The sequence below is a fragment of the Suillus fuscotomentosus genome, assembly GCF_016647785.1.
Source record: "Suillus fuscotomentosus strain FC203 chromosome Unknown F5891scaffold_44, whole genome shotgun sequence".
Classification (NCBI taxonomy): domain Eukaryota; kingdom Fungi; phylum Basidiomycota; class Agaricomycetes; order Boletales; family Suillaceae; genus Suillus; species Suillus fuscotomentosus.
In genome coordinates, this window is record NW_024539556.1 from 187,936 (window position 1) to 211,970 (window position 24,035).

At 48.4% G+C, this 24,035-nt stretch overlaps 9 protein-coding genes across 9 annotated transcripts; 4 read left to right on the top strand and 5 right to left on the bottom strand.

Moving 5' to 3' along the window:
• Positions 1-918: 918 nt before the first annotated feature.
• F5891DRAFT_514518 (uncharacterized protein) lies at positions 919-1,677 on the bottom strand. The gene is made up of 3 exons (XM_041372110.1): positions 1,415-1,677; positions 1,182-1,355; positions 919-1,114 (listed from the first exon to the last, which is right to left on the bottom strand). Exons 1-3 carry the CDS (start codon positions 1,638-1,640, stop codon positions 1,074-1,076), a joined length of 441 nt encoding a protein of 146 aa, XP_041223278.1. The 5' UTR covers positions 1,641-1,677; the 3' UTR covers positions 919-1,073.
• Positions 1,561-3,075, bottom strand: F5891DRAFT_514516 (kinase-like domain-containing protein). Its single transcript, XM_041372109.1, has 8 exons — positions 2,783-3,075; positions 2,663-2,725; positions 2,434-2,613; positions 2,341-2,371; positions 2,250-2,287; positions 1,982-2,203; positions 1,689-1,931; positions 1,561-1,634 (listed from the first exon to the last, which is right to left on the bottom strand). Exons 1-7 carry the CDS (start codon positions 2,981-2,983, stop codon positions 1,704-1,706), a joined length of 963 nt encoding a protein of 320 aa, XP_041223279.1. The 5' UTR covers positions 2,984-3,075; the 3' UTR covers positions 1,561-1,634; positions 1,689-1,703.
• A 2,914-nt stretch (positions 3,076-5,989) lies between these two features.
• Positions 5,990-6,500, top strand: F5891DRAFT_1112836 (uncharacterized protein; the record flags this gene model as incomplete). Its single annotated transcript, XM_041363744.1, has 2 exons — positions 5,990-6,382; positions 6,438-6,500. Coding segments are annotated over exons 1-2 (420 nt in total), but the record flags the coding sequence as incomplete, so codon positions are not given.
• Positions 6,501-7,738: 1,238 nt separating this feature from the next.
• On the top strand, positions 7,739-9,764 carry F5891DRAFT_1279934 (kinase-like domain-containing protein; the record flags this gene model as incomplete). The annotated part of the gene is made up of 10 exons (XM_041370377.1): positions 7,739-8,063; positions 8,112-8,188; positions 8,253-8,437; positions 8,500-8,647; positions 8,698-8,775; positions 8,829-9,026; positions 9,083-9,113; positions 9,171-9,208; positions 9,260-9,484; positions 9,540-9,764. Exons 1-10 carry the CDS (start codon positions 8,027-8,029, stop codon positions 9,762-9,764), a joined length of 1,242 nt encoding a protein of 413 aa, XP_041223281.1. The 5' UTR covers positions 7,739-8,026.
• Positions 9,765-10,496: 732 nt separating this feature from the next.
• On the top strand, positions 10,497-13,098 carry F5891DRAFT_1047060 (uncharacterized protein). Its single transcript, XM_041362338.1, has one exon. It carries the CDS (start codon positions 10,612-10,614, stop codon positions 12,979-12,981), a length of 2,370 nt encoding a protein of 789 aa, XP_041223282.1. The 5' UTR covers positions 10,497-10,611; the 3' UTR covers positions 12,982-13,098.
• Positions 13,099-13,197: 99 nt separating this feature from the next.
• On the bottom strand, positions 13,198-17,230 carry F5891DRAFT_1047064 (uncharacterized protein). Its single transcript, XM_041362339.1, has 10 exons — positions 15,556-17,230; positions 15,400-15,504; positions 15,253-15,351; positions 15,117-15,206; positions 14,540-15,063; positions 14,296-14,451; positions 14,181-14,243; positions 13,878-14,128; positions 13,633-13,830; positions 13,198-13,575 (listed from the first exon to the last, which is right to left on the bottom strand). The coding sequence occupies exons 1-10, from the start codon at positions 17,094-17,096 to the stop codon at positions 13,435-13,437; spliced, it is 3,168 nt and encodes a 1,055-aa protein (XP_041223283.1). The 5' UTR covers positions 17,097-17,230; the 3' UTR covers positions 13,198-13,434.
• Positions 17,231-17,932: 702 nt separating this feature from the next.
• On the bottom strand, positions 17,933-19,120 carry F5891DRAFT_514626 (uncharacterized protein). Its single transcript, XM_041372111.1, has 3 exons — positions 19,085-19,120; positions 18,520-19,040; positions 17,933-18,457 (listed from the first exon to the last, which is right to left on the bottom strand). Exons 2-3 carry the CDS (start codon positions 19,024-19,026, stop codon positions 18,239-18,241), a joined length of 726 nt encoding a protein of 241 aa, XP_041223284.1. The 5' UTR covers positions 19,027-19,040; positions 19,085-19,120; the 3' UTR covers positions 17,933-18,238.
• A 577-nt stretch (positions 19,121-19,697) lies between these two features.
• F5891DRAFT_514657 (uncharacterized protein) lies at positions 19,698-20,639 on the bottom strand. The gene is made up of 2 exons (XM_041372112.1): positions 20,624-20,639; positions 19,698-20,568 (listed from the first exon to the last, which is right to left on the bottom strand). Exon 2 carries the CDS (start codon positions 20,541-20,543, stop codon positions 19,770-19,772), a length of 774 nt encoding a protein of 257 aa, XP_041223285.1. The 5' UTR covers positions 20,544-20,568; positions 20,624-20,639; the 3' UTR covers positions 19,698-19,769.
• Positions 20,640-20,705: 66 nt separating this feature from the next.
• On the top strand, positions 20,706-24,034 carry F5891DRAFT_1149266 (coatomer WD associated region-domain-containing protein). Its single transcript, XM_041365087.1, has 10 exons — positions 20,706-20,947; positions 20,999-21,382; positions 21,429-21,914; positions 21,962-22,480; positions 22,529-22,695; positions 22,749-22,856; positions 22,907-23,115; positions 23,167-23,581; positions 23,633-23,808; positions 23,865-24,034. Exons 1-10 carry the CDS (start codon positions 20,930-20,932, stop codon positions 23,894-23,896), a joined length of 2,514 nt encoding a protein of 837 aa, XP_041223286.1. The 5' UTR covers positions 20,706-20,929; the 3' UTR covers positions 23,897-24,034.
• Position 24,035: the final 1 nt, after the last annotated feature.

Sequence of the window (24,035 nt, forward strand, 5' to 3'; positions counted from 1 at the left end):
TCTGAGCAGCATTTTCATCCTGGGGCATGATACCAGCGCCGGTTGCATGTAACTTGTCGTGACATTCACGAAACTTTTTTCTGAGGCTTTGAAAGGAACATCAGTACACAACACGACGGATGCATTGAGAGAACATACCCGTTGATATGATTGTTTGTTGAGTCTCGAAATTTGTCTGGCACAGTCGCATAATACTCCGCATATTCTTCATCGTCCTCGAAAACGTACTTTGCGATAACAGCGCATACTGAAACCTTATCTTTTCCAGAGGGGCGGTCACCATCACCGTGCGATTGCTTTCCGTCCGAGTAAAATAAGATTCGGCAATCCGCCTGATTGTTGTGGAGGTGGTCGATGACCTTTTGCGTGCGGGATGGCGCAGACAGCCATTGGATTTGGATTTTTGCATGATCTGAGCTACTACCGGCAGGATTTCGTCCTCCTCGACTTTTGCTAACTCTTCCACGAGTCACAGGCCTTTGTACTTGTTCCATGGCCTTTTGGCCCCTTCGGAAGGGCGTCTGTAAAGCCCGTAGTCGCGTAGAGCGACGACGAGGTGATGGTCGAACAACAGGCATGAGTTTCGAAGTCCGCCGGGATGCCGAAGTCTGCCGCATGTCTGAGGCATGTCGAGCCGAATTTGGTGAGTTTCTTACCGAGCTTTACCGAGCTTTAGTAAGGGTACTCTGAGTACCCTTACTATGTACATGCGCTAGGTAGTATAAGTGTATATGAACCCAGCCAAGACCCTTAGTAGCCTATGCTGACCCCCCCTGAAAATGGGCGTCTCTGGCAGAAGCTTCCGAAATACAACCCAGTACCTGGTGTTTGATTTTGGATTCTTCACACTGAAATGCGTACCCCTCAAAGTTTGTGCCCTCCTTCCTGTCAGTCACAATTTCCTTTGATATTTTCACCGCAGTTTGTTCTAAATATTGCTTTCCCGTAGAGTACGTAGTACTTATAACAAATGGCCGATAAAGCTATGTTAAATTTTCCTAGCTTGCGTGCGGATGGCGTCATGCTGATTTGATATGATACAATCCCTCACTCACTCCTTTACTCGTAACTCATTACTCAATCTGCCTCGAGTTCCTACCCTTCACTTCCCTCTCTGAGCGGAACACGATGCCAAAGACGTCAATTAATTCGTGATGCAGTGACCTCTGATGGAACCCCACCTTTGAACGTGGAACCCCAGTTTGGAAAGGGGGAGCTTCGTCTTACTAAATTGTATGTCTTCCTCCGAGTCTCGGACCTAGTTGTGATCTGCAGTAGGTGCGTGACGTATTCTGGATGCGGCTGCTCGCATGCAAGCACCTTCTGTCGGCGTTTACTAGTCGTGATGCCAGCTGCTGGACAATATAAATTTTATTAATACATGAAACTCCTTTGCATGGGTTTATCCTCGTACCAATAAGCGGGGCCCACGAACTATTATCAATCTCGTTGTGATTCCATCGAACCGCATGCGATTTCATTCGCACGCAACCAACAACCAAAAGATCAAATGGAACAAGGATGCAAGGTTCCGCGGTCACGATCAGGCACGTAGGACGACCACTAGTAAGACAAACATGGACATGGAGCAACATAAAACACCGAAAAAAGCTAGCAATACAGCAAAATACAGTCTGCATGAAATATCCTGTCTGAGAGTGCTATATGAAACGTGTGGATGTACGTACTGGAATTCAGGGGCGCTAAGGCATACCTGCCATCCGTAGCTCAGACTCGAGAAATTCTTCCATCTCCTCGATAGTTGGACGATTGGCAAGTCCGTGAGGAGACCAGCATCTTTGAATAAAACTCCACTGTGCACCAGTGACGTTCGTTTCTGGAGGACATTTGGGTTTTACGCCTCTCGAAGATAATACAAGGACGCGGATGTTATCCTTGACATCGTAGTAAGGTATTGATCCCGTGAGCAACTAGAGCAATATGGTAAGCGGGTGATGCCACGAGGCATGATGTACTATACCTGCAGGAGAACACTGCCTATTGAATAGATATCAGTCTGCTCCGTTGGGATGCATGTATTTATTTCGCCTTTTTGGACGTCGAATAACTGAGGATCGGTCCATCGCACCGCAGAGCGGATACCCCCAGATGGCTGTGGCAAAGATGGGATTTCTGCGAGCAACGACATGAATCCGAAGTCGCATAATTGCGCTCTGCCCTCATGGTCCACCAGGATATTGAGCTGGACAAGTATCAGCGAACCATACTTCTAGGAACAGTTATCTTACTCCAGATATGTCTCCATGCACAATAGAATGGGCGTGTACTATATTTAAACCCAATGAAAACCATTGCCATGACGAATGAAGTAAAACTTACGATAGCCAAGGCCAGCTACTACCTGTTTGGCCTAAGGCCACGCAGGTGCAAGAGTAAGATATACATTTCCACCGGAAAGGCTATAAGTCTTACGAGATCCAACTTGCTTCCCAGTGACAAACGATGATTAGCGATGTATTCATTCAACGACCCGTTGTTTACCCAGGGCGTCACCAGTGACGGAAAGTGCCCGAATTCATATGCAATTCCATATAGTGGCAGAACGTTTCTGTGGAGTAATTGCGCCCAAGATGATATTTTCCCCATCAGTTTCTAAGTCGTGGGTAAACGGCTTTTCCTGGACACAAACGAAAGAACGGACTTGACAATTATTGCTTTTTTCATTCTCATTCGCAAATGGAATTTTCAATGATTTGACCGCAACCTTTTAAAAAAACAGTCATTTTTATTGTGAGGATTCTAATATGTAAAGTTCACTTACATCACGCTTTTCATTGTCATGGGACCACGTTGATAGCCAAACATCACTGTACGTACCCGACAACGTAGGGTATATTTTCCGACGAACGATTTGGCTGGTGAGATCAGGAGCGGAGTTACACTGAGTTTCTCCCGCAGGATGCCGCTGAGAATTGACCGGAGTGGTTGGTGTCCACTTGGAAGAATCCGGTAATGAATTCATGGAGCTGTTCTAGAATTCAGCCAATAAAATGCGAGGGAAGTCATTTGTGTACTCAGGAACGTCAGTGTTGTGGATGACTGGACTCGGAACGATGCCTTGCGGACTGGGGTACAAGCCTCCAACAAACGAATGGAGAACCATTTGTCGGTAGGACCATCGCATCAACGTCAAAGGTAACTTTACCACTAGTCTGACATATGAAAGCAGACCATAAATGCCGAAACCACGTTGGGGAGCTGTAGGGGTGTGGCCCAGCGGATCGTTGGGCATGACCTGTAGCTGTTACAAACCAGTATGGGGGGTGTTAGAAATTGGACGTCGAATGCATGCCAGGCCATATTCATACTTGCCAGGTCGCGGCATTGTATGTTGCCATCAAAATGTTGCCATCAAAATTCCCACAGTGGCCATTGACCAATTAGGCTATCCACGTTATCGCCTACATACAGTTCATCAAATTCCCACACTGGTTAGGGAGCTTCAAGTGAAAACCCAAAATTCAGTGTTTGAGGGACTAAATATAGCTAGGGTCGGCTGACGCACCTTTTAAGTCGTTATTAACTCAAGTCAACTCGGCGGCTCCTGTTTGCGACCCACGAAAAAGTGTGCGATCAGAAGCCATACTCGTAAGCGTCCGTAACACGCTTATAGCGTTCATTTCAGTGGTTTTGCAGATTGGCACTATGATACACTGCCAGGGCTTACAATGTCATAGTACGGCTGCTCAATTGAATCATTCAGTTTGCGTTCACCTGGGAGCTGAGTGCGGCCACCGGGTCAAGCTTTAAGCTTTAAGCACTGCCAAGCCTGTCCTAAACGGGACTTGTACCTACAAGTCTACTCTATGGAAAAGTTAGGAAAAGGTTCAGGATTAATGTTAAGCCTATGGATTAGGCCTGATGGCACTATGGCATGATACGAGCGCTTATTGTGTACATATGTTGAGCAGCCCGGGCCGTCAATTGAGTCATATGAACGTTGGCATTGGTACCAAGTTCCAAAGTCGTTTGCAAAACTTTGTATCTAAAGTTTCATTACGGTAGCGCTACGTGCTGTTCGGAATGGGCCCGGATCAGTGTATTAGTGCCCAGGTGGGAAACACGAGTTCTTTAATGCATCAAGAATTGTGTGGTTGGCATATACAATAAGCGCTCGCCGTATCATGCCATAGTGGACGCAATTCCGCTGCCTCGTGTAGGTAATGATGAGGCTCCCAGCAGCCTGGGCCCTGAACGCATGGCCATCAGTAGTGAAGACCTCAACCACCGCTTGGTAAGTATATTTCCTCATCATTCTTACAGCTAGCATTGCAAAGTAGATCGAGATTGGCTCCCAGGATCCCACACCCAACCCAGTACTCAATATCCCCGACTTCAAGCTCAAGCTTCAACGTTTCAACTCCCTTAGTGCTGCCAGCTCTGACGCCACCCAGGGAAAATCGTCGCTGCTCCGAATTCTGCTTCCTCATCTTCGTGTCCCACCCTCTCCCACAAAACCTGGGTGAGAAGTGTAGTCTCCTTCACAATATTTTGTTATTGAAATTTTAATTATGAATCGACTCAATTTTTAGTGTCTACTTGACTGAGTGAGCACCGAGATGAAGATGTAATATACAAATTATGACTACCAATATTCGACAGGAACATGTATATGAACAGTAGGGTGGTACGCACGAGGTGGGACTACAAGAAAAATACAGGATACAGTGGAAATCACTGAAGAAAAAATATGAAGGCACCTGCCGCGAGGTAGCGGTAGTAGTTCACTGGTGGAGAAAGACAGCAAGGGAGAAAATGTCGACAACGAACGCAAAGGGGACCGACGCTAGATCTTGACGCGGACATGCTGCTTGGTCGTGATGCGCTGTTCCGAAAATATTTGACCGGCAGCAACGGCATAATCATGGCGAGACGGGCGCAGAATTGGTGTAACTTAAGGGTTAAGGGGGGACGCGGAGAAGTGGCGCCATTCATGAGCACTAGGGTAGGACAAAAAGGGCAGAGGATGCTGTTCACAGAAACCACGAGCTCGACGAGTAGGACAGTGAAGACGACAAAAAGATTTGTACCACAGTTTGCAGGGTCCAACCTTTACTAAATAACGTCAGCCGAACATATGGCTACTGACATGGTTTCTGAAACTCAGAGAGCTGATAAGACTAACAGGTCACACATCACTCTGCTGCGAGGCTTGTGGGCATAAATGGCATTAGATGTAGAAAGGTAATTTCAGCGCGTATGAAAACCAGGCTCACTGCAGGTGCGACAATTCATTCAAGCACATTCAAACAGGCCTACACAGAACAAGCTTTGGTTTGATTAGTATGCCTGCGTGAGTTCATGACGGGGATTGAAAGACTCACAGGGGTCAAGAAGACACCATCGTTTGAATATCAGGTGGTTCTGATAAGGTCACGGCATTCGCGGATTGGGGGACGCAACCAGGGCACCGGCGTACCTTCGACTGGATTGTATTGTCCTTCATAGAGTACTCTATCGATAGGCCAGATCCATTTTCGTTCATTCACCGCTTTTGTGGAGCTGGACAGTGGTTGGAAATGAACAGGTTCCTAGCCCTGAGTGGAGCATGTTGAAACCTGCGAGTACCAATGCTGAGCTCATGCTGGCATAATCCGAAGTAACAGAGACGATGTTAAGCATACCATAATGAATTGGTGGTAAATAGTCACACGAGCTCAGAGGGGTGTCATCAAACGAGCAGCGTACTATATCATGGTAGAATTTTGAATTTCGATTGCGCAGTCCAGTCACGTGCGAAAAATAAACGGCGGACTTAGAAAAGAGGTCATGGGTAGACTGGTGACCAGCCCCTCTATGAGGCAAACCGTCGATAGAGGGACTGGTAAATCTGGGTTTGAATTTGGATAGTGCGCGCTTTGGAGTCGTCACATGACCTGTAGCCAATAAGAAAACTGAAATTTTTGACGTGAATATTTGAAATGTTGAAATTAATGTTTGATTCATATTGATGTGATGTATACACGGTCGCGTCATTAATGTATGTATCTACTCTACAACTCCAATGGACGTGAACTCTATCATCCAAGCTGTGCAGGAAGCCTCGATGGAAGGACTAGATTCATTTGCTCGTTCGCTGATACAAGAACGGCTCCCTACCGACTATATCGAAACCCTCAGTGACAAGGATAAGACGGATGTGTTACGCGCTTGCCTGCTCGTGTACATCCTCACGGCTACAACCATTGTTCCACGAGTATTCCAGCTAGAAGCCATTCTTGCAACATTGAATGGCCATGACAGCATAATTACAGCCGGTACAGGCTGCGGAAAGACCTTGTGTCTCATAATTCCGAATCTACTTCGTCCAGACACTATCAGTGTGACGATTTCACCTCTGAAACGTCTCCAGATCACACAGGTAAGATTCAAATTGATATTGACTTGTATTACATGCGAGAATAAGCTCATGGTAGGTGAATGAATGCATGAAATACGGCATATCTACAATATCAATCAATGAAGACACCCCAAATGATGCGTTAGGGTCCAGTATTGTGACGAGGAAGTCTAGGATAGATATGCGACCATCCCGCAGTGTTTGGAGTGCGCTGTTGATCCGATCGTGAGTAGACATCCGGTTTCGTCTGGTACTCGGTGTAGGGATTGATGCTGGAGATCCCATGGTAATGTCGACAAAGCCAGAGTCCACGGAGCGATTTAGATCAGTCTCAGCAAGTACTGAGAGGTCTCCGTCACGTTCGAGCCATCCTTGAGACATCCTGGAATCCTTCCGAGTTGAGAAGAGCTTGAAAGTTAGGACCACTAGACACAGTGAAAAAAGATTGATTTGAGGCAGAATACATAAATAGAGCACGTCTCAAACGTTAGGCTGCCCCACAGCAGTTGGAATGAAAGCTGATCACTGCTGGAGACGACGGGCGACATTACATAGAACAACGGTACTTGTAATGTATGATCGAATAACTTAGCAGACTTATCTAAGCAAGGTCTAAGTCCCGAACAGGGTTTTCCGTCATGTGACGACTCCAAAGCGCGCACTATCCAAATTCAAACCCAGATTTACCAGTCCCTCTATCGACGGTTTGCCTCATAGAGGGGCTGGTCACCAGTCTAGGTCATGGGCCCGGGGTACTATATAGTAACCTAATTCAATTGCAATGTGGTATTCGGGACTACGGTGGATAGCGATAGTAGGATGTTGGCCTGACCGATCGATCAGCGCTAGCGCTCAGGCGCTCAGGGATAATCGATAACGAACCAGGGTGCACAAAACCCAATCTGCATAGTAAAATTCAGTGGCCCCCAGCCCAGTGAACGCTTATTCCGCGAACATCCGAATACGATAGGCTAACTCCCCGCTAGTATCAGATCTCGGTAGCATTCTTAGCAGGCCATTGTGTACCAGCATGGCCCGGGTATGTGTGATATGCCACAACTACCAGACTTAAATTCACGAACACCAAGTTGAATTTCACAGGAGAGGCATTCAAACCAGCTTGTCGCATCCATGGCAAATGTTCATATCCAGTAGGAGCGTTATTCGCGGAGAAGCACTGGTTAGCCGCTACACAGCACCGAGTTGTACTCCCGAAGCTATTCTTGTGATACGAGAAGCCATGACTCTTGTGGAGTTAACAGCATTGTAAGTACCAACACTATTGCAGTAAGGACACCTGATGTTACAAGGGTCTACCAGTTGAACTCCGCAAACTTACATCATGGTCAAACCTACTACTACCTGCTATGGTGAATTCATTCATTTGGGATCAGGCTCAGCCGCCGTGACCAAGGTGATCTCCACTGGATGTTTTTAGAAAAATTGCAGCCAGGATCGCATGTTCTGGCGCGTCAGAAAATTCGAAATGAGTGCTCGTGCTGATATGTGGTGGCAAGTTTATGTTCACCGCTTACTTCTGTGAAACTTGCAAGGATTTTCCCAGTCTAATAAATATGAGTTCGCTCGCTCCCCACTTGCTGTAGCTCCTCACTTTCCATTCTCGAAAGATTTATCCAGTCTTCTCTTCGCTGCTACCCCAGCATCATGGCACATCCACTTACGGAGGATTCAGAATCTAATGGCGAGTAGTGTTCTACCTGGTGGATCAACGCTGATGACCAATGATTAGGCACTGACTTGATGAGATGGCTGCGCGTCAATTTGTTGCCGTCTTTCTCATACTTCCCTAGGGAGAATGTCACTCCGGTGAGTATTTGCTTATTAGTGGGCGCCCAGTGACAGACATTCACCGAATTCTGTATGCCGATAGGGCAATGGTTCCGATGATTCAAAAGCTGTCCTGGATTCTCCCCCAAGTGGCACTGACCCTGAATCGTCTTATGTTACCTCGCCTTCTGGGTCGCTTTCAACATTCGAGGACTCTGCTGTTGCATGTGAAGCCCCTTCCTTCGAGAGTGATCTTCGTTCATCATCGATGCAACATTGCCCAAAAATGTGTGTATTCCTCTCTGAAACATGCATCATTTCGAGCTGAGGTTGAATGTCTTTATGTCCAGGGAAGTTGACTTCAAAAGATACGGCGAGGAACCTGAGAATCTCACAACTCATATTGCACGCACCCAGAAGTACCCCCACAGCAATGGCGGATTCGGCAATATTTGGAAGTGTATATTGAAAAATTCTTTCCTCCGAAACGGTACTAAAGTTCGTTGACTAATTGTTCCGCTTTCAAAAAATCAACTCAATTCTAATAGGTATCCCCGCAAGACGTTGCAGTGAAGTCTCTCATAGTGCAATCAAGGCGTCCAGAGGATATACAAGAATTGATCAAGGTTGGTTCTCATGCAGTCGATGTATATGACATCTACCATCGCTCTCTATCCAGAAACTGCGCCAGGAAGTCTTTGTTTGGCAAAAGCTAGAACACAGCCATATACTGCCTCTCTATGGCATTGCGGACGAATTTGACGTCCTCCCGGCGCTAGTATGTCCGTGGATGAAAAACGGTTCTCTCGGTGAATATCTTGATACAATGTGGTGTGAGCAGCAGCCGCCGCCCAAAATGCATATCCTCTTTCTTCTTGTGAGCACTTATTATTTGTGTCTTATAACCGCATTCTCAGATCAGTCGAAATACAGCTCTCTCAAGTCGTTTTAGGTCTGCAGTATCGTGAGTGAATTTAGTTGTGGCTATGTGACCTCATTTAGATGATACACGATAAATCAGTGCATTCTAAAAACATTATACACGGAGACCTTATGCCTGTATGTCACAAATTTTCCACCAGTCAGTCCGTGTTGCTCATAAAATTCCAGCCTAATGTTCTGATCGACGAGAACGGGGATGCTCGCCTTGCGGACTTTGGTCTGTCGCGCCTGCTGGCGGATCATGAGACGTCTTTCTTTGCATCTTACAGATCAGGCGCAATTCGTTGCGCTGCTCCAGAAATCATACCGCTTGATCTTGACAGTTCCGACGAATGTGCTAGCAAGCCAAATGAAGCGAGTGACATTTATTCATTTGGTTGCATTATGATGCAGGTAACGCCAAGAGCCTCTTATCTTCAGCGAATGAATGATTCCAATATTTTATTAGGTGCTATCTGGCCGCATCCCGTATTTCGACATGAAGGCAGAGCCTCGTGTCATTGTGGCCAAATCTAAAGGCATTCTGCCAACACGACCCCCATCGCCTATAATCGCCGATGATCACTGGTACTATATTGAACAATGTTGGTCGACGCAGATCGAGATGCGGCCTTCGGTTGATCACGTTCTGGACTATATAAAGGGAGAGCACGACAAGTTTAAACAGAGTTAGCTGTTCCTGCTAGTGATACAAACGAGTTGGTCTCGAACACTACATTTTCTCGTGTCCTTGCAGTCGTTGTATTTATTCCAGTGCCACTTACATCCCATAACTTAAAACTCCGCGACATTGATGGCAATTTCATACACATCGGGGTGAACGATATTTAAAAGAGGTTTATATGTTGTACAAAATGTGAAGACAATATTTAATATTTAAACTAACATAAAGATGGGTGCACGACTTCAAATTTTGGTGGTGTTTTGTGTGTAATCCAAAATATCAAATATTCACAACCATATTCCCACAGACAATATGTCAACAAACATAAGAAATATAGTCAGATTTTTCATGTCTGCTTCAACTTAAAGTTCAATTTCCATGTAAAACTTTGGAGAAAACTTGAAGTTTTACAGATGACATGACATTAAAACTCGATTTAAATGTCAAGCTTTGGCAAAACTTCAAGTTTTCTCCAAAGTTTTATGTAAGAATCAAACTTTAAATTGAAGCAGACATGGAAAATCTGATTATATTTATTATATTTGTTGACATATTGTCTGTGGGAATATGGTTGTGAATATTTGATATTTTGGATGACACACAAAACACCACCAAAATTTGAAGTCGTGCACCCATCTTTATGTTAGTTTAAATATCAAATATTGTTTTCACATTTTGTACAACATATAAACCTCTTTTAAATATCGTTCACCCCGATGTGATAATAACACCCGGTTCCCAAATCTTTGCAAATTGAAAACGGTCTCATCGACTCATCCCACCGCTTGCTGTGCTGAGTGATGACGAGAGCTCTCAGGTATAGTGGAGTCATCGTGACTGACGACTCTGAGTCAGAATGTCACAGCCAGTCTGGCGGTTTATAAAGAGCACCCCATTACTTAGGGGATGTCTTTGTCGTGCTCGTCTTGCCACCTGCACCACAACCCAATTTATCAGACCTAACTCGTTTTTTTCTGCCGTTACTGCAAGGATGTCCACAACTACCGTTATGACTGCCCCCCTTGCTGCTGCTTCCTCCCAGGACGTCACTCTCCCCGCTATCCCTGAGCTCACCAATCCCGACTTCCTTGACGTTCTCCTTCCTGTTTCTGAGGATGCTAGCCTTATCAAAATGATCCCCGAAAATTCTCCACCACAACTCAATGCTATGATGGATGCGCTCCGTTCGACTGCTCACCACAAGCTTACTGAGAATTATTCGCCTGCCTTTAGTTCCACTCTTTCGGCCACACTCGATGCATTCAATGGCATACGTCCTGGTATATCTGGGTCTGTCGTTGATGACTATCTTTCCAAGGCCTGGGCTGAAGACCCAGCTCTCACCCTCCGAATTATCTGGTCTCTCAGGAGCATCCATGATGGGAAAGGCGACAAGGAGCTCTTTTACATGGCGTTTGGCTGGCTCTTCCAATATCATCCTCGCACGGCTCTTTCCAACCTCCATCTTCTTGTAGAGCCTGTCTGTACTCGCCTCCGTCCTGTCAAAGGCAAAAGTACCAAGAAGCGCGTGAACATGTCTCACGGGTACTGGAAGGACCTGCTCAACATTCTCGCATTGGCTACTGTCGACGAGCTTCATCCTGCCCCTGATCAATTCAGCTTCCTTCATAATTATACACCTCGCAACTCTCGCCCTAAATTCAAGTCTAATGCCGAGCAGGAAGCATGGTCGAGGGAAAGGCGCGTTCAGACCTATGGTTTGAACCACGCACGAATTGTGGAGAAGCTACGGCAGCCAAAGTATCGTGCTCTGTATATCGCGGTCTCCAGGCTATTTGCAGATCGGCTTGTCAAAGATGTCTCGATTCTTCATGAGCTAGCCTCCCTTCCAGCGGATGCGGAACAGAAGGACCGCGTATCTCTCATATTTTCGCTCTCCCTAGCGACAAAATGGGCACCCTCTCCTGGGGGGTCGCATGATAGGGTCACAAACATCACCTCCGCTATCTGCATCCTCCTGCACCATGCTCAAATAACATCTTGCCTTGCGCACAAAATCCCTGTCACACTTTCCCCCAGTGCCCTGGAGTTGCATGTGTTGCGTTCCTTCCTCCGCCGCCACATCCTTTCACCTTCTCGTCGTCTCAAGTCCCTCCCCGAGCCCCTCATGTCCGCTAATCGCTGGTCCGAAATCGTCTACTCCCGTGTTTCATCCGTCTGCATGGACAACAATAAGGAACATTTCTTCAATAACGATCCTGACCGATTTGTTTCTTATCTGACAGATGTGGAATCAGGAACGAAGCAGATTAGTGGTGCAACGCTCCTCCCGCACGAGCTTGTCATGCAGGCGGCGGCATTCGTGCGGCATTCGCCAGTGGAAAGGAGGCAATCCCTGGAAGGTGCCATCGAGGAGCACAAGCGTAAGCTTGTGGAGACACAAGCGCGTGTGGTGGAGGCACAGTGGGCAACGCTTCTCGAGCGTCTGCGCGAGGCTGGGGAACTAGACAGCTGCATTGCCGTCTGTGACGTCTCGGGGTCCATGGGCAGTGTCTACTCTTCCCATGGCGGTTCACGCCGGTACTCTGTATATCCCATCTGGCCTGCTATTTCCCTTAGTCTTATCTTGGCGCGTCTTGCGAAGCCGCCTTTCAAGGACGCGTTCATCACTTTTTCTGCGAATCCACAGATGATCGTACTTGATCCTGAGGGCACTGTTTCGCTCGGCGAGACGGTGATGAAGATGTCGACATCTCAATGGACCATGAACACCAACTTCAACGCCGTCTTCCTCGACCTCCTTCTCCCGCTCGCCAAGAAGCACTCCGTGCCTCAGGACCAGATGATCAAACGGATCTTCGTGTTCACGGATATGCAGTTCGATGCGTCTCAGCAAACGGACAAGTTTCTGGAGACTGCACCGAATGCGGCGGAGTGGGAGACGAACCATGATGTCATCGAGAAGGCGTACAAGGAGGCAGGGTACGAGATGCCGGAGATCGTGTATTGGAACCTGTCCACCGCGGAAAGATACCCAGGTATCACTGCTCCTGTGACCGCCGATCGGAAGGGCGTTGCGCTGCTGGACGGGTACTCGCCGTCACTGTTGAAGGTGTTCATGCCAGGTGGAGAGGAAGAAGAGGAGTGGGAGAATGTGGTTCAGGACGGGGAGGAAGCGACGGTCAAGAAAACGTTCACTCCTGTGGAGTTTATGACGATGGCGTTGGGGAGGAAGAGTTTCGATGGGCTGATTGTCATTGATTGATGATTTGGTTTTAGTCACTGTATCACTAGCATTTCTCACCACTCGTTTAAATTATTTGTATCATATTCAATGCACGCACTTCTCATCCAAATGAAATTCCAAGTTCTGAGCTTGTAATAAGCCTATATCTAATCGCAAAACCGCTAATTAAGTTTGTGATCGTCTGCTTATGGGGAGTGCCCATCCTTCGAACAACTCGGAGCTGTTGTATGAGGGGCCAGGGCCACCATTGCTGGCCGATATCACCGAGATTCATCAGAAAATTGTATTGGACTTCGTGTCATATGGTAACATAAGGTAGGACGTGACAGGCTCGTAATTGACAGGCTCGTAATATACAGTTCTAACATACACAAAATATAAATCGTTACGAAGTAGCTTCAGTAGACATTGATAAGCACTGGATCCGGCGACACCAGCTAAGATCCCGAGCGCCAACTATGAATACAGTCATCAATGTATCTGTGATAGAGAGCCTTTCGCTATTCCGTTGACCACCACTCCGTTGAATGAGTAGATAACAACGCCAGTGATGAAGCCTGCGACAGAGTAGGCTAGGAATACAAGTGGGAGAGATAGTAGGACACTTCGGCGCTGAGAACAGGGTGATGTTAGCATAGGATCATGATGAAGCAAGTGACAAGAACATACAGAGAGAAGTACAAATCCTTCGGAGCCCGACGTGGGCGTCCCGTGCGCCAATTCCGTCTTCTGACGTATGATGGAAATGAACGAGGTGATCATGCTCAATACTGAGCACATGATGGCGACGAGACCTGATATGCGTGCGATACCACTCAGACCGGGTAATGTCATGAGTGTCACAGAAGCACTGAGGATGACAGCGGCCTGGATCATATTAGTTATCTAACCCCAGGCTGAGGGATGAAGCTCACAACTAGACATGCACAAGCACCAGCCAGGAACAAAGGACCACCAGAATTAGACACGACGTTGCCCTCCAAGTCAATGTGGCCACCATATGTTGACCGGTCAACGAGGAAGAATGGAATACCGAGACAGAGAATACCAGTAATGATATCGACAATCATGCGACCTACAGGAACGCGTCGTATGGGGCGTCGCATGACAGGGACATCGTGGGGAAGAGGCTTGTGTGGTCGGAAGTGCATTTGACGCCAGTGAGCTGCAGCGTTATACAATCAAGAAGTGTTCAACCTTATTTGAGTACTACATACCGACGCGAAGCAAGATACGGGCAATCATCCGCGTATGTGTTGTAGTTGACCGCAGGTTGGGGTCTGTACAGGGGATCGATTAAGTGGTCACTTGAGAAAGTGGACGATAACGGACCATTGAGATGGCCTAACAACTTGTGACACTCCTCCTGGGTGAAGGGAGGGGGGATCGGCTGAGGATGTGCCAATAATGGGTCTGTGTAAGACCAATGAAGAGCGTCCAAAGCTTCCTGCCGAGCACTCGGCGGCAATGAATATGCGCAGGGTGAGTCTCCACAAATGACCAGTATCTGTATTCGTCATCAAGTCCTGTGTGTTATCGTTAGCAAGTGAGTGGAATACGAAAAGGCATCACTGACTGTCATCTTCCCCAGAAAAGATAATTCCATCAACACTAGGGATATCACTCGAGACTCTGCGGATTCGATGGTCTATCCAACTGATAACCGGCCCTCCAGTCACCTTCTGTCTTCTCCAACCTCTCTTCACGGCGGGACCTTCTCTGACCCACATTTCACATCCTTCAGGGGCACTACCGGCCATTTCCACAACCGACATAACCGCTTCCAACTTAGCCAAGTTGCGAAGATCAATATCAGTCGTAGCCTGAACACGCGGATTCACAAAGTATTTGGCACCGTGAGGTAGCGCCTGCTCTATCCATCCACGGCCAGCATACGGCCTGGACACTGACCCATACGAATAAGTATGTGCGGAGCCATTGCCATCGAGGCGAGCAGGCTGAGCTCGCTGTGGAGTGGGGTGGCTGACACCGAAGGCATGTGGATGATAAGATTCTGTCTCTGGGCTGGGCTGCGAAAACGTGGTCACGATGGGAGGCGTAGATGGGCGACCTTGGCGAATGATCAAGGGGAGACGCTCGCTGTAAGGTTAGATTAGACGTAGGACCTCGTGCAAATACCGATCTGGACAAACTTCGTTTCTATGGGTATGTCTCTGCTCGGGATGTACCCAGTACTAGCCCCGTCGCTCGAGGTGTAGCCCGAAGAGACTTGCCGAACGGAGCTATCAAGGATTAAGATACGTTGAGGGACATTAACGCACAACTCACTGGGAAAGCATGACTTCATGCAGGGCGGGTAGTGGTACCGCCACTGGTTCAGCAGGAGCTATCATGGTTTCATCTCGTGGTGATCGAGGGTCAAAATGACTAACAGGATTATTGTTTCAAAACTAGTGCAGAAGATACAGCACATACTCGTGAACAATGGGCGATGCAAGGTCAGCCGGCTGTTGAGGGGGGTAGAGATGGTAGCCCGGAGCGCGCGGGCCTGAATCTGCGAACGGGTCCTCTGAATGTATTCTGAATTGCTCATCAGACCATTGTCAAAGAGAACAAGTAGAAAAGACGCACGCTAGGCTTGCCTTGCTTTGGTTGAATTCACTGTTAGGACTACTCCAAGTGTACGTGGTACCAATGATTTCCCGCTCACGAGGTTGGAAGGTCGAGCTTGGCTTCCGGCTTGGTTGTCGCTGGGCCATCACCTGCGCAGAGGAGACCGACGAACCCCGAGGACGGGAAGTGGTTTTCGCTACTTTAGATGTTGCTGGGTGATTGGCAAGTGGGTCGAATTCGGTGACAGGGGCAGGCGCTGGCGCTGGCGCAGGTGGAGGTGCTGACGCAGGTGGAAGGGGAGGCGAAGCTGAAGGGGAGATATGGTCTGCCCAGACGTTTGCTCCCTCATCTACATGCTCATCCAGCGGAGACGACGTGCGGGGAACTGAAAGGTCAAAGTAACCCGTAGTTGTGGCAGGGCCAGGTGCCTGTGCAGGAGGTGTTCGTGGTGCGGAGGGTGGAACACGAGAAATCTCCGATGGAGGTGCTGGAGGTGTCGAAGCTTGTGCACGAGATGGTGCAGATGGTGCAGTGGGCGCAGGTGCTGACGAGGAAGCAAGTTGCCGGGGTGCTGCTGAAGTGGCATCTGCTGCCTTTCCTGCTGGAGGAGATGTAGCAACTGGAACTGGAGGGGTGGGTTCACGGGGTGGGACAGCTGCTGGAGGAGGAGTAGCGGTCGAAGCTGGAGGGGTGGGTTTACGGGGTGGGGCAGCTGCTGGAGGAGGAGTGGCGGTCGAAGCTGGAGGAGTGGGTTTACGGAGTGGGGCAGCTGCTGGAGGAGGTGAAGCGGTTGAAACTGGAGGCGTAGGTTCACGGGGTGGGGTAGCTGCTAGAGGAGGAGTAGCGGTTGGAACTGGAGGCGTGGGTTCACGAGGTCGAGCAGCTGCTGGAGGAGGTGAAGCAGCTGGAACTGGAGGTGTGGGTTCACGGGCTAGAGCAGGCGGAGGTGTCGTAGAAGGGGCTGGAGTAGGTTTCGGAGCGGCACTGGGAGCCTGTGTTGAGGCCGGAGGAGCAGATGCTTGAGCACGCTCTCCGGGTGGGCCAATTTCTTCTGGTTCGTCTGTGAACACAGGGGAAAGGGTATTCTCAGCCGCGGGTCCGGGCGAATTAACCACGACGGAAGGAACTGCGAAGGCGGGCTCAGGTTTGGGCTCTTCGGTAGCTTTACGTGATCCTTCGGGCGCTCGGGGTGAAGGATCCGAAGGATGTTCGGCGGTAAAAACGCCCCCTGAAAGTGGAGATGTACTCTGATTTGGAGAAGCCGCCTCACTAGCAAGGGCAGCTGCTTCACGAGCAGGTGACTCAGGGATGGTACTGGGGGCCATTTGGCTAGGAGGAGGTGTGGTGTCGACCTGCGTAAGGGACGCGGTGGAGGCCTCGCGCTCGAACTTTGGAGAGGTTGATCCTGCTATGGAGGCAGAATCAGGCTCTGTGAGAGGGGGAGTTGCTGAGCCTGAGCGATTTGGCAATGTTGGGAGACCCCAGCTCGTAGAGGAGCGACGCATCGCAGTTCCCATACGAGAGCGAAGGGTCTTCTTGGGAGGGGGCGTCGTAGACATCGCTTCAAGTTCGCTAACAAGCGATGTGGGCGATCGTTAAGAAAAGCAAAAAAAAAGTAAAATGCGAGCAAAAACTATAGATAACACACTAAAGCACACAGTGCGGGTAGGATGTCAAGGGGGTGCAATGTGGACCAACGTCGGACTGTGCGGTCTAAATAGTAGCGATGCCTGGCGGTTTCGACGAGGTGAAAGACGTGTTTTACTCACAAGCACCGGTTCTAAACAGCAGTGATATGATGAGATGCGCGCGATTAGTGGATGATAATCGCGTGGTTGACCATCAGGAGAACACGTGTAGGTTCTATGAGGTGTAAGATACCTCATGTGAGACCCTAAAGCCCGCTGCGGATCCGAACATTGATAATGCTAGTGTCGCAGACGAGAAGGAATGACCCTATCAGAAGTCGGGAGTCATCAGGTGGATATGCTGTAAAGTTGCAGACAGAGATATTGCGCCATGCCTCAGGTCACATTGATCAAAAGCCGAGCCCCTTCCGCGATGGGCACAGCTTCTTAGCCTCGTGAATGTATGTGATGCGGTAAGAAGGGGGATGTATGAGGCGATACGATCGTACACGTTGTTACCTGCCCCAGGACTCGTGTTTTCCATTCCCATCACTTTTAGACCCTGGCCAGCTTCTTTTGTCGCTGTATCAGTTAGACGCCAGCATATTTTCTGGGTCCTGACAGGCTGAGCAAGCAGACATGTCTCGGACACAAATTGTGCAGTGTCTGTATCCCATTCAAATGGAAGAGGGCAGTCGGGTGGTTTTTAGAGTCAATATGAATCCATGATACATTGCTGCGCCCGGCTGGTATGAGACGTCGGAAACCCAAATCTTGCAATAAACCAGTCCTGATTCATCCCAGCAGCTCATGATACAGTAGTTGTTTGTACATATTGAAAACACAGGCCTTTGCCAAACAGAACCAGACAGTATGTACGTCCGTACGCAAGCGCCACCATCAAAGTTGTGACATTAACATGACACTCGACCTATCAAAAGTAACTTATAATTAGGAGTACGGAGTCAATGGTGAAATTTTGAGAAATACATACGCAATCATTCGTACTTGGTACGTATGCACTGTAAGTTAGTGACTGGACACGTACTATAGCCAATTCGATGACAGAAAGTCTAAAAGTGTAACAAATCCCAGAATTTTGACCAGAACCTACGCACGCTGGTTTTGTGTCTTGTAAAAAAGGTATTCTTCCTTGTGCAAACTGATGCTTTAGAATCCAGTGACACTTTGTCAATGGAAGACAATGAGGGAAAGTCGCGTGACACCACCATATAAATTGCTGAATTCGAATCCATGCCAAGGAAGTAATCGGAAGGATCCACTAACGTCTGCTTATTCAGTCCAGTAAGAAAATGCGCGATCTATGTATAGATGTAAAACACGCCGCACTCACCACGTCTGCATCTGCGCTATCCTCGATTAGGCGGTCCGAAGTTGCATTCCATTTGAAGGAGCGCCAACGGTGTTTGTGGCATTCGAGCTCACACATGAGTGACTGACGCTTGAGTTCACGAAATCGCTCATACTCCATGTACGAGCGTCTAATGTATTGTGAGGTCTCATCAGCCCATGGAGCTGCATCGTCAATGGGAAAGAGAGCCTCTTCAGCTTTGTGTTCCACCCATGACGAGTCCCAGTGGATGGTTATATCGACTGGTAATACCCCACTTCGTGTCAGCCAGACCCGCGCATGGTGGGCATAGTCTTTTTCTCGGTTGGAAATTGATATCATAGTCCAGAGAGACTGTGTTTGGAGGGTGAGGTATCGCCAGCGTTTGCAGACGTGCGACGCAATAACAATTCCGGGTAGTATGCGGGGACCACCGAGGGTCCCTGTGAGTTGGAAGATGCTTAGGAGAAGTTCCGCTGGAAGGCAGTTAATATTGTGCAGGTGACTCATGTCCTGCCAATAGTCTTAGACCAGATCAATTCCAATTCTCAGAGGATGGTGCACTTACGACAACAAAAACTTGCAAATGCTTGGGGAAGAGTCAATGTCCTGACGAGAAGAAAGAGTTCTAAACTTGAACTAGTGCCTCAGCGCCCAATTTAAAACTTCCTTGAAGGCCATGCCATAAAAGGCGTTGCGCCTCATGGCATCACTTAATGGAATGCGCGAGGCAGCGACTTATAGTGAGTCCGAGTCATCATCCCACCGCACAGGGCACCACGATGCATCTTCTACAATAAATTAAAGGCTAGATTTCATGAAATTGCTTGCTAACGTTCAGCGCAGCGCTCGGCGCTCACAATTGCCACGGGAGATCCGGGCCCACTCCGCACGAGTCGGGGCGTATATTCTGGTAGGTTAATGAGTTATCAGGACTCCTGACCAAGGAGAAAAATAAGGTACCCTTGATAATAAAGTCCAGATCGTTTCAATAATTGGAGGTGTTTTTGACAGAATTGATCACGAGATTCAAAAGACACTTACCAAATCGTAACGCCGCGTACGCGCCAATTCCCGACGACGCCCGACACCGTTTTGGTTCAACTTAAGCTTTGGTTCGACTCTCAAACACTGTCAGATCTGACATGAGTTAGTGTGTTGTTTTAAATTCGAGGCTGTTCAATGTGTAATGTGTTTGCTAGAGCGAGCCTGCCCGCTCTCGAAATGCCATGTCCTCCAAACAATAACAGCGGTCACGAAAGCTTGCCCATAAACATTTTCAAAGAAAGCAGAGAGCAGCGGGAGAAAAAGACGATCACATTTAACCGGGAGGTTCGCTGATGCAAATTTACCCAATACTTCGGGCACAGACTTCGTGAGGAGAGTCGCACGCAGTTCGAGGAAATGGTGGGAAATGGTGGCGACGAAGTTGGGCTTAGTGCGACGGACGACACGCAAACCTGGAACATGTCAGATACTCTCGAATAAAGTAGAGGAAGTACAGCGTCCAAGTGAGATTTGATCATCTCTTCGGATAAAAAAAGCCAGGGGGGATACTGTACCAACAGGCAAGCAAAAGAAAGAGCTTGGCGAGAACTATGGGAGAGTTGACGCATGAAGGAACAGTGGTGATAACCTGCGCTCTCGAAAACACTAAGCGACAGCGAGAGATATACATCAGAGGACGTGACAACAATGCGGACACCGTCGAACAATATGCATCCTGTGAACGGGTTTCTACACACCAAGCAGGAGCGGTGATGGGACACGAGACTCCAGCAGCCAGGCACAGAAGGTCTGAGCAGTAGCAAAAATCGCGTGATGATATTGGGGATAATAAAGTGCATCGTAAAATTCACAAATATCGTGAACAGTGGCAGGGGGACAAATTGAATGTCCTCGTCCACCACACGAGAGACGCGCGAAGGCTCCTTGTTCAAGAATGTCCTAGAGAACAGAAAGTGAATAGGTGGTTGAAATCCCGTTATCGTCGTAAGTCGGTGAACTGCGAACATAGTGACTAGCATATGTACCGCTGATTAAGTAAGCACGCTACGAGCGATTCACATTCCAACATGGGTGATCAACAGGAAGGTGAATGACTTACATGAGGGTGATGAGACATATAGAGCGCTGGGGTTAAAGCCAAGGCAGATGACAGAAAGATATGACCACGCCACGTACGGTGAAGATGACACAGACAGATGACATGAACGCTGGCTGACATAATGTTTCCCACAGGATTTTTTGTAGAGAAAAATATATTTCTTGCAAACAGAACCCAGACTTGTCGTCGGGAAAGTACCCAGCAGAAGCCACGTTTCATGACCCTTTTTCGAGGGGTGGAGAAATATCCATAAGCGGTCACTATACTGTAAACACCGTCCAGGTCGAGCTGAACGACGCCGACGCCATGTTATTCGATGTCAATGTAAGTTCCAGAGCCTGTCTATCTTCATAAATCTAATCTAGACATGACAAGCGAAAATTATTCTCTCGATCCGACCGGGTCAAAGGCGCTGATTTCCACCCTACTGAGCCATGGCTGCTAACAGGTCTGTACAACGGTTCCGTCAACATCTACAACCACGAAACTGGCGCACTTGTCAAAACTTTCGAGGTCTCTTCTGTCCCTGTACGCTGTGTCAAGTTCATTCCCCGAAAAAACTGGTTTGTTGCTGGCTCGGACGACTTCCAGCTGCGCGTCTTCAATTACAATACGCATGAGAAGGTCGTCGCGTTCGAGGCCCACCCTGATTATATACGATGTCTCACCGTACACCCAACCGCGAGCATCGTGCTCACTGGGAGTGATGACATGACTATCAAAGCTTGGGATTGGGACAAGCAGTGGAAATGTATTCAGGTGTGCTATCATGATTCGGTCTACACTCATGCTCAACTCGCGCCAGGTCTATGAAGGCCATACCCACTACATAATGAACATCACTTTTAACCCAAAAGATTCGAATACCTTCGCATCTGCTTGTCTTGACCGGACTGTTAAGATGTGGTCCCTTGGCTCACCTACAGCTAACTTTACTATGGACGCGCATGACAAGGGAGTCAACTACGTTGACTTCTACCCTGGCTCTGATAAGCCATACCTGGTCACGACAGGTGACGACCGGACTATCAAAATCTGGGACTACCTCAGCAAAAGCTGTGTGCAAACGATGGAAGGACACACAAACAACCCAAGTTTCGCTGTATTCCACCCCAACTTGCCTATCATCATCAGCGGTAGTGAAGATGGCACCGTGAAAATATGGAATAGCAATACTTACCGTTTGGAGAACACCCTCAGTTATGCACTCGAGCGCGCATGGTGCGTCTCGCTACGCCGAGATGCGAATGAGGTGGCTGTTGGCTTCGATGAGGGTGTCGTCGTAATCAAGGTCTGTTTGTATCATTTACACGCTCTGCATATCTGATGCCTCTCAAGCTTGGCCGGGATGAGCCCACATACAGCATGGACCCATCAGGCAAATTGATATACACGAAGAACCAAATTGTGCTATCTGGAAACCTTGCCACGCTTTCTGACATCTCCACGGCAGACGGTAACCGCATCCCCTTGTCGATCAAGGAGATCGGTACTACAGAGATCTTCGCGACGGCGTTATTACACTCGCCGAATGGACGCTTTGTGACTGTTGTTGGTGATGGGGAATACATTATCTATACGGCGCTCGCATGGCGGAACAAGGCGTTTGGGTCGGGTACAGGTTTCGCATGGGCAGGTGACTCGAACACATACGCTGTATTGGAAAACAAGGTGAAACTCCGTGTGTTCAAGAACTTCAAGGAACGCGGCGGTGCGGGGATGAAAGGTGCAGGAAGCTGGGCAGTGGATGCTATTTATGGAGGTCCGGTGCTTGGTGCACGCGGAAAGGGTTTTGTGATCTTTTGGGATTGGGAAAGTGAGGATATTGTGAGGCGGATTGATGTGGATGCGAAGAATGTAAGTTCCGACATGGGTTGGATGTTTATGATGCTAATACTTTGATAGATTTTTTGGTCGACGACAGGGACGCTCGTGGCGATTGTATCGGACGACTCTTACTATATCCTCAAATTTGATCGAGATGCTTACAATTCCAAACTAGAGGAGGGCGCAGAAATCACGGATGAGGGTGTCGAGGAAGCATTTGAAGTTGTTGCTGAGATTTCGGACAGGTGCAGTCTTATCAGCAGAAGTTTCGTCCCCAACTGATTATATTTTTTATCAGCGTAAAGACGGCGAAATGGATAGGTGACTGCTTTATTTACACTACGGCTGGAAACCGCCTCAACTACTTCGTGGGCAATGAATCGTACACGATCAGCCCATCCGATACGTGCGTACATGATGTGCTTTGATCATCACTTTGAACTGACACTGCTACAGCTCGATGTATATACTAGGATACATACCCGCACACAATCGAGTGTACCTTGCGGACAAGGACATGAATATCTTCGGGTATTCGTTGTCATTGAGCGTTGTTGAATACCAGACAGCTGTCCTCCGTGGTGACATGGACTCGGCAGCCGAAATCTTACCGACTTTGCCCAAGGAGCAGCTAAACAAAGTTGCTCGGTTCCTAGAGGGTCGAGGTATGCATATTTTAATTACGTATCAGGGCCCAGGATTCACTCTTTCTTTAGACCTCAAGGAGCTTGCTCTGCAGGTCACGACAGACCCTGATCACAAGTTCGACCTGTCATTGCAACTGGATGACCTAGACACGGCGGTCAAGATTGCCCGCTCTGTCTCAGAGCCAGAGGCGGAGGCAAAGTGGAAATCGATCGGCGATCGTGCCCTTACAGTATGGCAATTCGACCTGGCTCGGGAGGCGTTCGAAAAGGCGGGTGATTTGAGTGCGCTGATGCTACTTCTGCTTTCGACGGGTGATCGGGAGGGGCTGCAGAAGCTTGCGGCGACGGCTGAACAGAAGGGTGCGAACAATTTGGCATTTGCGACGCTGTTCCAGCTGGGCGATGCGAAACCCTGTGTGGATCTACTTTTGAAGACGAATCGTGCACCAGAAGCTGCGCTTTTTGCACGAACATACGCACCAAGGTAAGCGTAGTCCATCCGTGTATGTCATATTTGATACTAATTTCGGGGTAGCGAAGTACCGAAGGTAGTTGACGTGTGGCGAGGCGAGCTGCGGGCTAAAAATAAGGGCAAGATCGCAGGGAGCATCGTGCACCCATCTGAGCATGCCGAGCTATTTGAGGAAGGTTGGGAAGAGGCTCTTGCACGCGAGGCTGGTGGGCCTGTAGATGTGAATTCCGGAGATTCCGGTAAGTCATGTTTGGGATTTGTCGGGCGCTTGTTTCAATGACTGATTGGAATTTAGACATTTCCCCGAATGAGAGTGAGGAGGCATGATCATGAGATTGGGGCAGTGGGATGACGATCAGTCTACTTATAGCATACGACGGCTGCTGCGCATGTCTAAACACTTCTGTTCTTTACACTATGACGTTGAACTCGACGCTATGTGATGATGATGACGATAAGTTATAGA

Coding starts and splice junctions, on each gene's coding strand:
- F5891DRAFT_514518 (XM_041372110.1), bottom strand. CDS start 1,640: ATGCAGACTGTATTTTGCTGTATTGCTAGCTTTTTTCGGTGTTTTATG. Junction 1,356..1,414: donor TTCGTGGGCCCCGCTTATTG/GTACGAGGATAA, acceptor TATATTGTCCAG/CAGCTGGCATCACGACTAGT. Junction 1,115..1,181: donor CTGGGGTTCCACGTTCAAAG/GTGGGGTTCCAT, acceptor TGTTCCGCTCAG/AGAGGGAAGTGAAGGGTAGG.
- F5891DRAFT_514516 (XM_041372109.1), bottom strand. CDS start 2,983: ATGAATTCATTACCGGATTCTTCCAAGTGGACACCAACCACTCCGGTC. Junction 2,372..2,433: donor TGGGAAGCAAGTTGGATCTC/GTAAGACTTATA, acceptor GCGTGGCCTTAG/GCCAAACAGGTAGTAGCTGG. Junction 1,932..1,981: donor TAGGCAGTGTTCTCCTGCAG/GTATAGTACATC, acceptor ATATTGCTCTAG/TTGCTCACGGGATCAATACC.
- F5891DRAFT_1047060 (XM_041362338.1), top strand. CDS start 10,612: ATGTCACAGCCAGTCTGGCGGTTTATAAAGAGCACCCCATTACTTAGG.
- F5891DRAFT_1047064 (XM_041362339.1), bottom strand. CDS start 17,096: ATGTCTACGACGCCCCCTCCCAAGAAGACCCTTCGCTCTCGTATGGGA. Junction 15,064..15,116: donor GACATACCCATAGAAACGAA/GTTTGTCCAGAT, acceptor CTAACCTTACAG/CGAGCGTCTCCCCTTGATCA. Junction 13,576..13,632: donor AAGGATTTGTACTTCTCTCT/GTATGTTCTTGT, acceptor CCCTGTTCTCAG/CGCCGAAGTGTCCTACTATC.
- F5891DRAFT_514626 (XM_041372111.1), bottom strand. CDS start 19,026: ATGAGTCACCTGCACAATATTAACTGCCTTCCAGCGGAACTTCTCCTA. Junction 18,458..18,519: donor ATAGCGCAGATGCAGACGTG/GTGAGTGCGGCG, acceptor GGACTGAATAAG/CAGACGTTAGTGGATCCTTC.
- F5891DRAFT_514657 (XM_041372112.1), bottom strand. CDS start 20,543: ATGCTAGTCACTATGTTCGCAGTTCACCGACTTACGACGATAACGGGA.
- F5891DRAFT_1149266 (XM_041365087.1), top strand. Junction 22,696..22,748: donor GTTGCTGAGATTTCGGACAG/GTGCAGTCTTAT, acceptor ATTTTTTATCAG/CGTAAAGACGGCGAAATGGA. Junction 23,809..23,864: donor TGTGAATTCCGGAGATTCCG/GTAAGTCATGTT, acceptor ATTGGAATTTAG/ACATTTCCCCGAATGAGAGT.